This window comes from Arachis duranensis, chromosome 4 (assembly GCF_000817695.3).
Source record: "Arachis duranensis cultivar V14167 chromosome 4, aradu.V14167.gnm2.J7QH, whole genome shotgun sequence".
Lineage (NCBI taxonomy): Eukaryota > Viridiplantae > Streptophyta > Magnoliopsida > Fabales > Fabaceae > Arachis > Arachis duranensis.
The window spans coordinates 22165584-22182033 of NC_029775.3; the positions used below are offsets into that span (position 1 = coordinate 22165584).

General features: G+C 34.1%; 1 protein-coding gene across 1 annotated transcript; it reads left to right on the plus strand.

The window, feature by feature from the left end:
• The first annotated feature begins 3174 nt into the window (after positions 1–3174).
• LOC107483748 (ATP-dependent zinc metalloprotease FTSH 2, chloroplastic) lies at positions 3175–8111 on the plus strand. Its single transcript, XM_016104362.3, has 5 exons — positions 3175–4281; positions 5212–6387; positions 6465–6778; positions 6876–7116; positions 7565–8111. Exons 2-5 carry the CDS (start codon positions 5212–5214, stop codon positions 7904–7906), a joined length of 2073 nt encoding a protein of 690 aa, XP_015959848.1. The 5' UTR covers positions 3175–4281; the 3' UTR covers positions 7907–8111.
• Positions 8112–16450: the final 8339 nt, after the last annotated feature.

Below are 16450 nucleotides of genomic sequence, written 5' to 3' on the forward strand. Positions count from 1 at the left end.
TCTTGTTCTAAATTGACTTTAGCAAAAAGAATCAGGTTGTTCGCAAAGTAAAGATGAGAATAATTGGTTTCTAGAACCGAGGCTCAACTGCTGCATTAATAAGCTGTGAGAGGCACTCAAAGCAAAGAACAAAAATATAGGGTGAAATGGGATCTTCTTGGTGAATGCATCTAGTTAGTTTAAATTCATCCAGCTCCTCACTATTCTAGAGAACACGCATACGGAAAGATGAGATGCATGAAAGGATCACATTAATAAGATGAAAGGATAACCAAATATCATTCAGAGTATCTCTGACAAAGCTCTATTTTAGATGATCATAGGCTTTCTCTAGGTCTATCTTGATAGCAATTCAACCTTTAAGCCCTTTCTTATTTCTCATAAAGTGTATTACTTCTTGAGTAATAATGATATTGTCCGAGTTTTGACGGCTAGGCACAAAACTACATTGAGTGGGTTGAACCAATTTATTCATAACTCTTCAAGCCTGTTAGCAATTATATTTGTGACAATTTTATTGGACACATTGCAAAGACTAATCAATCACATTTGCTTGAGACTAGAGACAAGGTTAGTCTTGGGGATAAGAGAAATTAACATTTCATTAATATCACCCACTCTTTTCGGATTCTGAAATATTTGCTTAACCAAAGAACAAAGATCAACACCTACTTTGTTCCATTGGTTTTTATAAAAGATGGCCTAAAGTCCATCTCTACCCGAGACCTTAAAAATGCCCATATTAAATATGGCATTCTTAACATCCATATCAGAGATATTTTTACCCAGCAAGTTATTATCCTCAGCACAAAGAGTATGGAAGAAATTTTGGTGGATATAAAGCTTACCAGACATAGTATTAATATAAAGATCAAAGAAAAAGGTGAAGGCCATAGACTTCAATATATCTTTGTCAGCAACTGTATTGCTATTAAAATCAAGAAGGGAGTTGACTTTGTTGCGTCTTTTGCAAACCATAATTGATCCATAAAAGAACTTAGTATTCCTATCGCCATATTCAATTCAATTAACTCTGGATTTTTGATACTACAACAACTCTTCTTAAGCAAGAAATTTTTAGAGTTGTGTTTGAAGGTCTTCTAGAAATAAATTCTTACTAAAATTCAAGTTTAGGACAATCTCCTGAAGTCTTATGAGGATTCTTTTTTTTTTCTTTTTAAAAATGTCTCTAAAAACCTCATCGTTCTAATCTTTTAAAGTATTTTTAAAATCAAAGATACCAATCGACCAAGACGAATTCACATTCCAAGAATTCATGACCAAATTATTAAAATATGGATGTGAAATCTATGCAGCAAGAAACCAAAAGGGTCTCCTACCTCTATTCAAGAGCTAGTAGAGAGTTAAACACAAATTGGGGCATGGTCAAACTTGAGCATGGGCAAGTGCTTCAAACAGGCTTTAAAAAATTGTGGTTGCCAATCAAGATTATTGAGGCTTCTATGTCATCCAATGTGTCCCAAATCAAGTAATCCATAGTTAGATACACATGATTGAAAATCACCACAAGCACCATCCGTAATTCTAGAATACCCACCTTATCGTTCATGGTTATGGAAAAATGGCGTTGAAGTTACCTATTAAACACTAAGGTTGATTAATATTACTAGCCAAATTTAGAAGATTGTTCCACAGAGTTCGGCACCCAATCTCTTGAGGACTAGCATACACCGCCGTTAGAAACCAACTGCAAGAATTTCTATCAGTAACCTTCATATGAATCATCTGTCTATTATGTTTCAGAATCTTAATATCTTAGAAATTATCATTCCATAACACCTAAATACCACTGGAGTGCCCATTAGCTTCCATTATAAACACATTATCAAACTCTATTTTGTTATGGACAAAGCTACCACAAGTACTACTTATGTGAGTTTCAAGAAGAATAAGATTACAATTATATTCTCTACACAAGTCTCTAACAAGAAAGGAAAAAGACCTGCTACAGCACCACGATAATTCCACTAGAGAATATTCATCGTAAACAAAAGAAGATGAGGGGGGAGGTCACTGCCCAATACATCACTGGGCATGAGCCACCTGAACCAAAACGGACTTGCTATAGAGGACGGGCCCCTGCTTCCTTGCTAACATTTACAGAGTCTCCCATGATTATATCTGGAGGTCGACTTGGGTTTTCTGCTTCCTCAATCCCTAATCCAAATTTAGAAGAAGGATTTTGGGTTTGATTTAGGAAGTCATTTCTAACAACAAATTGTTCTGACACATTCTTGATTTGCTTGGATGCTTTGAAGGCTTGTCATTCATCATTCACCATTTGCCTCATATTTTATCTAACCATAATCTCCATTTCCTTAGCATTTGAACTCTTCTCTTTTGTCGCCAGGAGAATAATCACTCGTGGTGCCTCACTAATATGAGGAATAGCTTTCACAACTTACTTATTGTTAGGCTTGAACCCTTTTGGATTATTAATAGACCCAATTTTTGAGTTAATAATTTTTTTTGGAGCCTTGTAGGCTCTTGCTTGCACCGGACTTGAGAATTTTTTTAGGCATGGGTTGAAATTTGACCATAGCATTTTGGGCCTTAATGTTATTAGGCCCGTCCTCTATGTTTTCATTAGAATTAGTTCTAATATCCTGATTTTCTATATCTTGGCTACCTCCATTATTCTCTCCATCTAAATTATAAACCCAATCATGATCATGATTGCTTGTATATTTTTCTAGATAGCAGATTCCTTCTTTTTTCTAATAGGTCTTTGAATCATCATCCAAGGTCCAAAATCTGGAGGGGATTGAGAATACCGCTGAATATGCTGAGGATCAGATTTTGATTTCTTGCTGTTATTATTGTCATTTTTCGTTAGGGGTCATATTCTCGTTGGAATTAGTCCCTTCGCCGGAATTAACCGGTGTTCTTTGTTTTCTGGTCGTCGGAGATGATAATCGGAGTCTCGCTGCATTGATCTGATCTATGACCATATTTCTCACAAGTGAAACATATTTGATAGAGACCCTTGTACTCGATGTTTAATTCGCACCCCAAAACTGCAATTTTGGAAACCAATTTTTTTTGCTAGATCCAGTTCAACACAAATACGTACAAATTTTTCCATAGAATAAATAGATATTATACGATCAATTTTTAACATGTGCCCAATAGTGGAGCCTACCCTCCAAAAAAACTTGGAATTAGAGTCCTATTGGGATATTCGAGATCCAAATCCAAGCAACAATCTTAATAACTTGTCTTTCAGAGACGAAGAATAGTGGCCTCCATCATTGCCCGATAAGATAGTGACCAGCTAAGCTATTATCCACATCGTTCTATTAACGCGTGAGAGTAATCCTCTATATCTAAAAAATAAACCAAAAAATAATCATATATTCCATATCTATAACATCTATTGTACCTTGTATAGTCCAATCTCTTTTGAGACATTGCTTCATGAAGATAAGATTCACATACTTGCCCACGACTTTGACCATCAGCGCTGATTACCACGGTTCGCACTAATTGTTAAAAGCTTCTTTTGGGAGGGGAATCGTGGGGCATGGATCGAAGGGAGCATCTTTGTCATCCTCCTTGTCCATCTCTTTATACCACTTATCTTTCGAGTTTGGAACATCTTCATCAATGTCCTCTATGAAGGTGGAATCATCCTCGATACGAGGATCTATGGGCGTTAGGAGGGAGTCGTTATATGACACTTTTATCACTTTATAGTGACCTCCATGTCTTCACTAGGTTAATTGAGATCAACCTCTTCTCTTGTTTTCACTTTTTTTTTGTGCTTCTTAACGAGAGATCTTTCTCTCTTGGTCAAAAACCCTAGTAAAGCTCTCTTCCATAGACTTGCGAATCCCATTATTTAAACACGAGATTATGCATCAATTTAAAAACAGGAAGGTCTATTTTTTTTTTTTCAGAGAAATCATTGTCACCTCAAACTCAGATGCAAAAGAGATCTAACTATCTAACTTGTACACGTAAAAAGACTTGTAACTTGAAAGTCTCAACTAAAAAAAATCTTGTTTGTTCATGCCGAAATTGGCCATTGGGGAAAAACAAAAGAATGCAAACCATTAGGAAAATGCCACGTATCATTTATTGAGCCACATCCATTTCTAAATTGTCTTTGAGCTCACTCTTTTATTTAGTTTCTAATACAAACCCAAACACGTCTCTTCTCTTACTTTCTTTGTGCCCCGAACAGGCCCTTGCCTTCTCGTTCCCCCCTCACTTCTCTTCTCCACTGACTTCACATCCCTCTGATTCTTCATTTCTAAGGTATGTTGGATTCTTCATTTGCCTTCCAATTTCGATGGGTCTGTGACATCTCTGTGAACACTTGCCTCTTAATATCTTTAGCTTTTGTCTTTGTTATCTTGTTTGTTAATTATTGTTCTTCTTGTTTGATCGTTTGAGTTCTTGAGCTGTTAATGGGGGACCCTTTGAGCTAAAGTTTCTGTATTTGGAAAATTGAAGTTGTACTTTTTTTTTTAACTAACTGAACTGAGAATTGCTTGGAGAAACAGTCATAAAGGCTCTGTACCAATTGAATAGTTGCTCTTATAATTGTGTGTATTTATTGGAGCTGATGTGGATCAATGATTTATTTTTGGTTCCGTCACATGAAAAAGTCTGCTGTCACTAGTCACTTGTACTTGAGTAGTTTCTTGGGCTTTAATCTTTTGTTAGATTATGAAGCCACACAGATCTTGGAGTTTTATTTTTCGTACTTGGGTTTCTAGTTGACACGTTTTTCCTTGTTAAATGGTTTGGTAGAAGAATTTTCACAAGCTAATGTTGATAATTTATAAGTGAAGTTGCTATGTGAAATTTAGTATGTATATGTGATGCATGATTTGATATTTTGATCCACCAGTAAAGGAGAAAAACAAGAATTTAGGGTTTGTGGGGGGTAACTTTCAAAGTGTTGTACCTTACTTGCATAATTTTACTCATATCAGAGGCTGCTTTTAGTTCTGTAATTGGTTTTATGGTTTTGTCCTTCTAGGGCTAGATAGTGTCCATAAATTTTCTGATCTTAAGTTTAGACGATTTTTTGTATATGTTGAATTCACTCTATTGGTTTGTGTAATAAGTATTAAGAAAGCAGTTGAGATCACAAATGGTATTTATTCAAAATTTCTTTCCTGCTAACCACTGAACTAATCAGCATTTCATAATTTATTTTCGATACTCTTGTTGATGCAGATGGCAGCCTCTTTGGCCTGTCTTGGTGGAAGTGGTTTATCAGTGCAAAGCGGAAAAATAACTCTTGACTTCAACGGGAGATATCTCTTCTCATCTCGTAGACTTTCATCAGCGAATAAAGAACCAAGGGTCAAATCTGTAAATGCATCCTTGGAACAAAGGAAGCATGAAGGGAGGAGGGAGTTTCTTAAATTGTTGAATGTGGGAGTTGGGCTACCTGCATTATTGGGAAGTGGGAAAGCTTTCGCCGATGAACAAGGGGTTTCCTCCTCCAGAATGTCTTATTCTAGATTTCTTGAGTATTTAGACAAAGATAGAGTTAAAAAAGTGGATTTGTTTGAGAACGGAACAATAGCTGTTGCAGAGGCTGTTTCTCCTGAGTTGGGTAATAGGGTGCAACGAGTGCGAGTTCAACTTCCAGGACTTAGCCAAGAGCTTCTACAGAAATTCAGGGAAAAGAATATTGACTTTGCAGCTCATAATGCCCAAGAAGAGTCGGGCAATCTATTGTTTAACCTGATTGGGAATCTTGCTTTCCCTCTAATATTGATCGGAGGATTGTTCCTTCTTTCAAGAAGATCATCTGGTGGGATGGGAGGTCCCGGTGGGCCTGGATTTCCTCTTGCTTTTGGTCAATCTAAGGCTAAGTTTCAAATGGAACCTAATACCGGAGTGACATTTGATGATGTTGCTGGGGTGGATGAAGCTAAACAGGACTTTATGGAGGTAGTGGAGTTTCTGAAGAAGCCTGAGAGGTTCACTGCTGTTGGGGCTCGCATTCCGAAAGGAGTTCTTCTTGTTGGTCCTCCAGGAACCGGTAAGACGCTGTTAGCCAAGGCTATTGCAGGGGAAGCAGGTGTCCCATTCTTCTCCATCTCAGGTTCCGAGTTTGTTGAGATGTTTGTTGGTGTTGGTGCTTCTCGTGTTCGTGATTTATTCAAGAAGGCCAAAGAGAATGCTCCTTGCATTGTTTTTGTTGATGAAATCGATGCTGTTGGAAGGCAAAGAGGTACTGGAATTGGAGGAGGGAATGATGAAAGAGAACAGACCCTCAACCAACTTTTGACAGAAATGGATGGGTTCGAGGGTAATACCGGTATCATTGTCATTGCAGCAACTAACAGAGCTGACATTCTTGACTCTGCTTTATTGAGACCTGGACGGTTTGATAGACAGGTAAGATTTTTAATTATGTTAGGAAATGCTTCATGCAGTTATTCAAGAATAAATTGCTGAACATGATTCTTTTGCAGGTGACAGTTGATGTTCCAGACATTCGTGGAAGGACTGAGATCCTCAAGGTTCATGGCAGCAACAAAAAGTTCGAAGGGGATGTTTCTCTCGAGGTAATTGCAATGAGAACACCTGGTTTTAGTGGAGCAGATCTTGCAAATCTAATGAATGAAGCTGCTATATTGGCCGGTAGGCGTGGGAAGACGGCAATTTCTTCGAAAGAGATTGATGATTCAATTGATAGAATTGTTGCTGGAATGGAAGGAACAGTGATGACAGATGGGAAGAGCAAAAGTCTAGTGGCATATCATGAAGTTGGGCATGCCATTTGCGGGTAAGACAGAAACCAAACTATAGTTTATGAGCATGAACGCAGAAAAAATTATTCTTAACACGTAGAAGCCTGAAACATGAATCTGTTCTACTTGCAGAACTTTGACTCCTGGTCATGACCCTGTACAAAAGGTGACGCTAGTTCCTCGTGGGCAAGCTCGGGGTCTTACTTGGTTCATCCCTAATGACGACCCAACTCTAATTTCCAAACAGCAACTCTTCGCGAGAATTGTTGGTGGACTAGGCGGTAGAGCTGCAGAGGAAGTTATTTTTGGTGAGCCTGAGGTTACAACTGGAGCAGCTGGTGATTTGCAGCAAATAACCGGTTTGGCCAAACAGGTACTTGTTTTTTAACATTATTATCTGTGTGGTGAACGTTTTAACTATTCATGACCCTATGTAATTGGTAATTTCGTCTTGATTTGTTCATATTCTTTGCTGGATTTTTGAAGGTTTATTTTATTTGTTAACTTTAATTAATACCTAAAAATGTCAAATGATATATAGCAGATCAGAAGTGCTATGTGTACACAAAAAATCAGCAACTAAGTCAATCACTATGTATTTGTGTAGTAATATGTGTATTGTTTCACACATTTTCAATGCGTATTCTATACGTGTAGTTGATTTTTAGTGTACACGTAGCTTGGTTGATTTCAAATTTAATTCAAAGAATGAGTTAGCTTATAATTTTCATCACCAAGTTTATGTGTTTTTTTAGACCATATAATTCTGATTAGAACTTCATGATGATTGTACTGAATAAATGCAAATGATACTCCCACAGATGGTTACCACATTTGGAATGTCTGATATTGGTCCTTGGTCACTCATGGATGCCTCGGCTCAAAGCGCAGATGTCATTATGAGAATGATGGCTAGAAACTCGATGTCAGAAAAGCTCGCCGAAGACATTGACGCCGCTATCAAGAGGCTCTCAGATGAAGCATATGAAATTGCATTGGAACATATAAGGAACAACCGTGAAGCAATTGATAAGATTGTGGATGTCCTTCTGGAGAAGGAGACAATGACCGGCGATGAATTCCGATCTCTGCTATCCGAGTTTGTCGAAATTCCGGCTGAAAATCGGGTCCCTCCTTCAACTCCCTCACCAGTCACTGTTTGAAAAATCAATTCCCCATAGCTTAGCTCGATAGATATTAAATTTTCCTCAAACTGTAAAATATAATGTAATATATATTTTGACTTGAATATTTTCTTTTGTTTCCTTATTTTTTTTCCCACTTTGTGCATCCAACAGAAACTATACCAAAAAGGAAATGTTTCATCAGTCATTGTAGTCTGTCCAAAAAGGAAATTTTTTATGTTGACTTTCTCTGGAGCTTTTCTTTCATCTATGGCTGTCCTTCGAAGGTGTTCTTTGATGTTCCATGATGACGAGAGTAGTATTTATTGTTAAGGGATATAGAAATTATTCTTATTTTATTATGTAATTGTTTTTACAAATGACAATTATTAAAAGACCTATATTATTTGAAGATATCATCATAAAAAAAATATTTTTAAATACTTGATAATTCTTACTATAAATTAGAACCCAAAGTATTATTTTTGTTTGAAACGTTTAAAGTAAATATCAATGTTGTTTTAATGTATTTTCGTCTAATTATGTCTCAAATATGTTATTTTTATCATAATGATCAGAATCGAACTGATAATTGATTCGCTCATATGACCGGGTTATTGGGTTACTGGTTCAACTGGTAGGTCGCTGATTTATCTAGTTGACTCGGTCATAATTAAATAAAAATATAAAATTAAAGGTTAAATGCATGTTTTCAAAAATATATTAATAACAATCAAATATTAATTCTTAGATATAATTTATGGTGTAAAAAAAGATAATAAATTAGTCATTAATACAAAATATTTTCTCAGTGTATATGAACGAGAGAAAATAAAAAATAACATAATCAATATCAATATATTAATATATTTGTATATCATATGTTGTTACTTGTTTGGTATCTATGTCAATCCATGATTAAAAGGTTAAAAAAAAATAAAAATTCATTCATGATTTATTATATATATTTTTTTTGTAACATAAACTATAAACTATTGACAAACAAAATAGCGCAGTGGCAAGGGGTGGCGCATGCCCTATGCTTCGTGTTCGAACCTCCTGGCAACGATTTTGGAGTTGTAGTGCACGGGTGCTCCTACGGTGGTTTGGCGGCGCACGGATTCATCGTAGATCTGTGCGGGTCCAGCGCAGTTTGAAATGCAAACCTGTTGATTTTCAACGGATTTGACTATTGTTGACCGATCAATTACACGTTAGATCTGTTTCACTAATTGAACTGGACCGAATTGGATGGTTCGTGTAATCTTTACTTAATTTTGTCAAAAATAATGATGAGATTTTCTCAAATTTTAAGATTTTTTGCAATTTTGTAGAGCCATAATATTTTTAATATTTTATAATTTAATTTTTTATTTATTAAATTTTACTGTGTTTTAATTTTGTTTTAAATTTATTTACAATAGTTATATTTAAAGGTTTGATGCATACAATATTTATTATATAGAATTTTATTTTGATACACTGACAGTGTAAAATATTTTACATAATGGTATAATTATATTCGTCTTTTTGAATGACTATTTATATGGTCAATAAAAATAATAGTTATTTTTTATGATATAATATCACATGATTAGATAAGTATGTAACAATATATTAAAATTAAATTCTTAGTGCATATGTTATTACCTTTTACACAAATATCTAGTTCTATGCTCCAAATACTTAGTCTTGGATGTGAGGTGATATATTTAGATGTTTGATCTTTAGATGAGTTAATCCTAAACAATTTTAGTACCAACAATGTTTCATGAATGAAAGGACCAGACCCATAGCAATAATAGGAGATATAGAAGGTACAGGGGAAGATGATAAAATAGCTAAGTCACTTTGCTAGTCAAGTGACTCATTCATTGGATTATAGATTTATAGGTAGGCAAGGCTTTTGAGGATTTTGGCAAAGAGCACAAATATAGGCTAAGGTAGGTATATCATATGCAATTGGGTTAAAGTGTACTTTTGAATATAATCCCAAATCAAATTCTTGGCACTCAATTCTTTTTCCCAACAAATGCAATTCCCAATCCTAATTTTATATGCATTTTATAATAGAGCATGTTTCACAACCTAAGTAGTTGCCATTAATCTCAATCCACCACGGCGCCACCACCACCCACCCACATTCTAGATTTCTAGTAGCAAAAATAGAATGAGATAATAATATAATATGATGGTTATGTGCCTATGCCATTCATTAGGGTTTTATTGTATTTTGTGAATAACTTTATGGGTTTATCTCCATAACATTCCGATATCATTTGATATTAACTAACTATACATATTTAGCTATATGAAAAGTGAATGCTATAATGTCTTTAGTATTGTGTCTAAATTAGTAAATAAGGTAAATAGATAATATTTAATAAATTTATAATAATTAATTTTTGAATTTAAATTATTAGAATTAGACAACGTAACATCTTTTTAATATACCGTCACATCACGTTCTCATTTCATCTCAACCTTCTTCTCTTTCCTCTACTCACACCGTCGTTCATCCCGATGGTCCTCCCCTCCGCCGCTTAGCTTGACATGCCTCCACCTTCGCCGGTCTCCTCTCCGGCGCTCAGTCCAACGCACATCCATTGTTGTTACTGTTTTTGTGCCACTCTTCCCTAGCAGCGTTGCTGCGGTGTTGCATCACCCTCTCATGGAGTTGCTGCTGCGTCGTGCTAGTTTGTCGTTTCGAGACGCCGTAATTCCTGGTAGAAACCCTGGAAAGTGAACCATTGATGGAGTCATCAATTCATTCATCCCGTCGTCACTGCTATCGCTGTCGGCTGTTGCCGCGAGAGTGATGCCATCGCACGAGTTTCCCATGCGCCACTGCGGCTAACTTGCGTTTGACGGGCGCTGTTGCTGCTGCCTTACAATTCTTGGACGGCGCTGCTACTGTCTCGTCGTCATCCTTCCTCCGCCGCAGTGGTTCTTCTCCTACTCTTCTTTCTCTTTTTCGGATGTGATTTGCATTAAGAACAAATATCTCATTTGTATGAAAAATAAACATTCTGTTTGCAGGAAAAATAAACATCTAGATTAGATTTAAATAGATACAATAAAATTTGCTAGATGTTTATTTTATTAGATATGTTGATAGTTATTTTTATTCTAAGATGAATGTTTATTTAATTTGGATTGGATATAAGTAGATATAATAAAATTTGTTGGATGTTTATTTTACTATGTATGTGAATGGTTATTTTTATTTTAAACCGACATTTTTTATAGAGAAAAAGCTAAACAACGCTGAAGCTGGCTGATGAGAGAGAGATCGAAGGTACAATGAGAATTTGAAAAACGGATAAATGATGATAAAAAAATTAAAAGATAGATGGTTAAAATATAAAAGGTGAAAGTAAAATTTTTAAGAATATAATTTATAATAAATTATCCTTTTTTTTCTTGTTTGCCTTTTTATGAGTTAAAAGTATAGTCAATTATTTATATTGTTTATAATTTTTATTGTCTACCTAATAATTTTAAATTTGAGACCTCATGCTTTTTGTGTGCGCATATAGCTAAAAAGTGAAAATACACATATATATTGGTGAAACTAGAAAGGAAGTATGAAAGAGACTTTTGTATTATGAAATGGGATTGCCTCTAAATATAGGAGTAGTCCGGGACCATATAGGCCATAGCTATGAATTGAATGCTTCTCCATAAATTAGATACCATATTTGAACACCGTGTATGTAGAAAATAAAAAAATTATACTCTAATCACATGCATACGAATCAGATAATAATAAGAATGAGCCTGTCATATTATTCTATTCAAACTTTGGTACAAGTCCTCCAAATTATTGATGATTTTTTTTTGTTTTTTTTTTTGTAATAAAGTTCAGACTAACTCATCACTACTATATACTTCTTTTGCATATTATTGTACGAAAATGGTTACACATTTAAGTATTTTTGATAATTAAATTTAATTAAATTGATCTAAATTTAATAAAAACTATTTTTATTATACATAGTGTATACACATATATTTTATTAACGTAAATAAAATTTTACTTTATTTTGTGTTTGTTTTTCGTGCGCTTCTTTCTTTTTTTTATTGGTGATGTTATTTTTTTTATTGGTGATGTTATTGCTGCGTTTTATTTTTGTTTTTTCTTCTTTTCTTCTCTTTTATGTTATTACAGTTTTTTTTGTTTGATATTTTTTCTTTATTTTTTTATTTTATTCCTCTCAAAAAAATATATCAAAAAGAATTTTAAAAAAATGCAATAAGAAGGAGAAAAATAAAAACAAAAAGATGAAAAAAAAAGATGAAATGGAAGATGAAGAGGAGGAGGAAGAAGAATTTTAAATTGTACAGGACAACGAGACCAAAAACACCGAAATTACATAGTGATTGTGACATAATTAACTCAAAAATACACCGAAATTACATGAGTTTATGAGTTAATACAATGCACAATTTTCAGTTTATTTATTATTACACAATGGTGTTGTTATAATAATATTTCGGTTCATTTGCAGTCTAAGTATATTGTCGATGAACAATTTGTCCCAAAGGTTGGGATGACTTTCAAGACAAATTGAATGAAATGGAATCTAATGTAATTGAATAAAGTGATAATGAATAATTTCATTCTTCTTTGCTAAAAAAGTTGGTCAATACTTATTAACAGCATAAACTGAACCTCAATTAACACACAAATAAACTGAAATTAGTTCAAATTTGAACAAACAGTAAAAAAAACTCAATCATCAACAAAAATATATTGAATTCATTTTTGGATCCAAATGAATCTTAATTTAACTAAGAAATAAACCAAAATTACTTCAGAAATAAAAAATTTGGTCAATACTTATTAACAGCATCAAGTGAACCTCAATTAACACACAAATGAACCAAAATTAATTCAGATTTGAACAAGCAGTCAAAAAGACATTATCAACAAAAACACATTGAATTCATTTCTGGATCCAAATGAACCTCAATTAAACTAAGAAATGAACCGAAGTTACTTAAGGAATAAAAAATTTGATCAATGCTTATCAGCAGCATGAAGTGAACCTCAATTAATTTACAAATGAACCGAAATTAGTTTAAATTTTAACAAGCTGTCAAAAAGACTTAATCATAAACAAAAATACATCGAATTCATTTTTGGATCCAAATGAACTTTAAATAAAATAAGAAATGAACCGAAATTATTTAATGATGGTACCAGAGAAAATCAGAAATAATAAAAATATTAGTAAAATGTTGATTGTTGGTGATGACAATAACGAAAGAGAAAGATAACGAAAAAAGAAAAGAAAAAAAAGAAGTGACAGCAATAAAACATACACGCGTAAATTTAAAATATTTAGTTAGACTTAGATTAGGATTATGACTTGAATGTAGAGTTTTATATTTATTGTATTATTATATCATTTACATCATAATTTAAAACTTTATGTTGACAAGAAAAATTGTCTTGTTTTAATAAAGTATATTTAATTTTACGTTCTAAGTGAAGTTATTTAATGGTTCAAATTTAACCTTCTTTTAAATGTGAAACATTATACCTTTAATTTACTTTTATTTAAGCGTACGTCAGCGAATCTTACATTTTAATCTAGTAAATTAGAACAAATAAGAAAAGGAAATAGGGTGCTAGAGAACATAAACAGATCAATTCTGCTCGAATCATAATAAACTTTGGATATTATTGATAGATAAGTTTTTTTTTAAATACTAAAACAGTATATATATTATTGACTTACAAAATAATAAATTCCAAAAGATTTAGATGCACACAGTACATGCATGAATATAAAAAGGAAATACTCTCGACTAACCACACTTAAACAATGATATATAATAGCCTCACAAATAAAGAGAAACATCCCTTGCATTTTTTTAAAGTATTATTTTATCCTCCATGTTTAGGGTCAAATTTTAATTTAATTTTTAATATTTTAAATATTTTATTTTAATTTAATTTTTTTAAATAAATTTAATATTATTTTATTATTAAATTTGACATAAAAAATTAATATATTGAGGAGTTAATAATATTCGATTTTAGTACGTAAGTAAAATTAGCTTAGTTAGGCTGTGTTCAGTAAGTTAGTTATAATTTTTTAGAAATTTTTAAGTTAGTTACAGTTTGTTAGGAATAGCACAATTTCTCTATATAAGACACATTCTCAATCACTTGTAAATTAGTTTTTTAGATTAACAAAATTTCTTTTCTGTAACAACTCTCTCTCTTTCCCCTCTCTCTCTCTCTTTTCTCTATTGCTCTAACCCTTTCTCACAGATACCTAACATAGTATCAAAGTTCACCTTATGATCCATAGATAATCCTGCACCTTTCGGTGCTATTCAAGCTCCAACAAGCTCCGCAATGGCACCAATCACAAATTTTTCGGCTATGATTAAACTAGATAAAGATAACTTCAGGGCGTGGAAACGGCAGGCATTAACGTGCATCAAAGCTAACAAGTTACAAAATTATCTCGGCAGGAAAGGAATTCCAAGAAAGTACGGTTCAAAAGCAGATCAAGCGATCAGAAAACTGTCACTCGAATTCGAAGTGTGTGGGAGCAACACGATGAATACTTGGCAGCGTGGATGCTCTCGTGCATGGATGAAATATTTGTCAACAAGGTAGTAAAATACAATTATGCGCATGAAATCTGGGAAGCTCTAGAAGAATACTTTGCAGCAAGATCAAAATCAAGGATCAAAATATTGAAGACTCAGCTAAAGTCAATCAAGAAACTTGGATCAACAGCCAGTGAGTACCTCATGAAGATCAACAAAGTGTTGAGCTCTTTATCGGCACTTGGAGCACTTCTCTCTAGAGAAGAGTATCTTGAACTTGGCCTCAGACCCGGGCTAGTACCCAGATTCATGAGTTTTGCATCACATCACCTTTGATTAGATGAACTTGATCACATGCTCAGAATATGAAGGTCCAGAACAAGTGTATGGAGGTAATGAAAAAGGTATGTGCATTACTAATGTTGGAAGGTCCGTTATGCATTCATCCATATCAAACCATCTTTTCAAATTTCAGAACTTGTTACATGTCCCAACCGTTTCTAAAAACCTGATTAGTGTATAAAAGTTTTCACTTGACAATGGTGTATTTTTTGAACTTTGGCCTTATCTGTGCACTGTAAAATGCCAAGACTCTAAGAAGATTCTGCTTCAAAGAAAACTTCATAAAGGCCTATATAGGTTTGAAGGCATTCAGATTCAAAGACGTTGAAAAGATGAAATAGAAAAAACTCCTCAGCCACAAATAAAGCCAATGCAAATCTAGACACTACGTCAAAAAAAAAAAAAAATTAGCACAAATTGTAATAGTGAACCAGCTAGCTTAGAAAATAAAAGTTGTAGTCCTAAGTCCTTATTGACAATTGTAAATTGCCAAAAGCATGAAAAATGTACAAATACAAACACCTATATTGTACTTTCAAATAGCTCAATAAATAAAGAGGTTGATATTTTTACTAATGTCAAAGTGCAATACCTATAGTCCTGTGCTTATTACTAGTCCCTCATCTAACAATGCCACTAATACCAAAGCTAATAGTATTGTTGATAAATCATTCATAAGCACTAGCCTTGACAGTGACAATTCCCAATTCAGTGAATCCCTCAATATATTCTTCAGCCATATCACAGAAAAAACCCTCACTCGCAACCTAGCACAACAAACTTGGTCATCCCTCTCTTAAGGTACTACATCATGTCCTAGCAAGCCTCCAAATTTTCTCTACCAACCAACTAATTAAACCAACTTCTTGTGATGCGTACTGTTGATGAGCGAATAATTTATACGCTTTTTGGCATTGTTTTTAGGTAGTTTTTAGTAAGTTCAAGCTACTTTTAGGGATGTTTTCATTAGTTTTTATGTTAAATTCACATTTCTGGACTTTACTATGAGTTTGTGTGTTTTTCTGTGATTTCAGGTAATTTCTGGCTGAAATTGAGGGACTTGAGCAAAACTCTGAAAAAGGCTGACAAAAGGACTGCTGATGCTGTTGGAATCTGACCTCCCTGCACTCAAAATGGATTTTCTGGAGCTACAGAACTCCAAATTACGCGCTCTTAATGGCTTTGGAAAGTAGACATCTAGAGCTTTCCAGCAATATATAATAGTCCATACTTTATTCGGGAATTGATGACGTAAAGTGGCACTCAACGCCAAGTACATGCTGCTGTCTGGAGTCAAACGCCAGAAACACGTCACGACCCGGAATTGAACGCCAGAAACACGCTATAACTCGGCGTTCAACTCCAATAAAAGCCTCAGCTCATGGATAGATCAAGCTCAGCCCAAGCATACACCAAGTGGGCCCCGGAAGTGGATTTATGCATCAAATACTTACTCATGTAAACCCTAGTAGCTAGTTTATTATAAATAGAACTTTTTACTAGTGTATTGGAGATCTCTGGACGCCTAGTCCTTAGACCATGGGGGCTGGCCTCTCGGCCATGCCTGAACCTTTCACTTATGTATTTTCAACGGTGGAGTTTCTACACACCATAGATTAAGGGTGTGGAGCTCTGCTGTACCTCAAGTTTCAATACAATTACTATTAT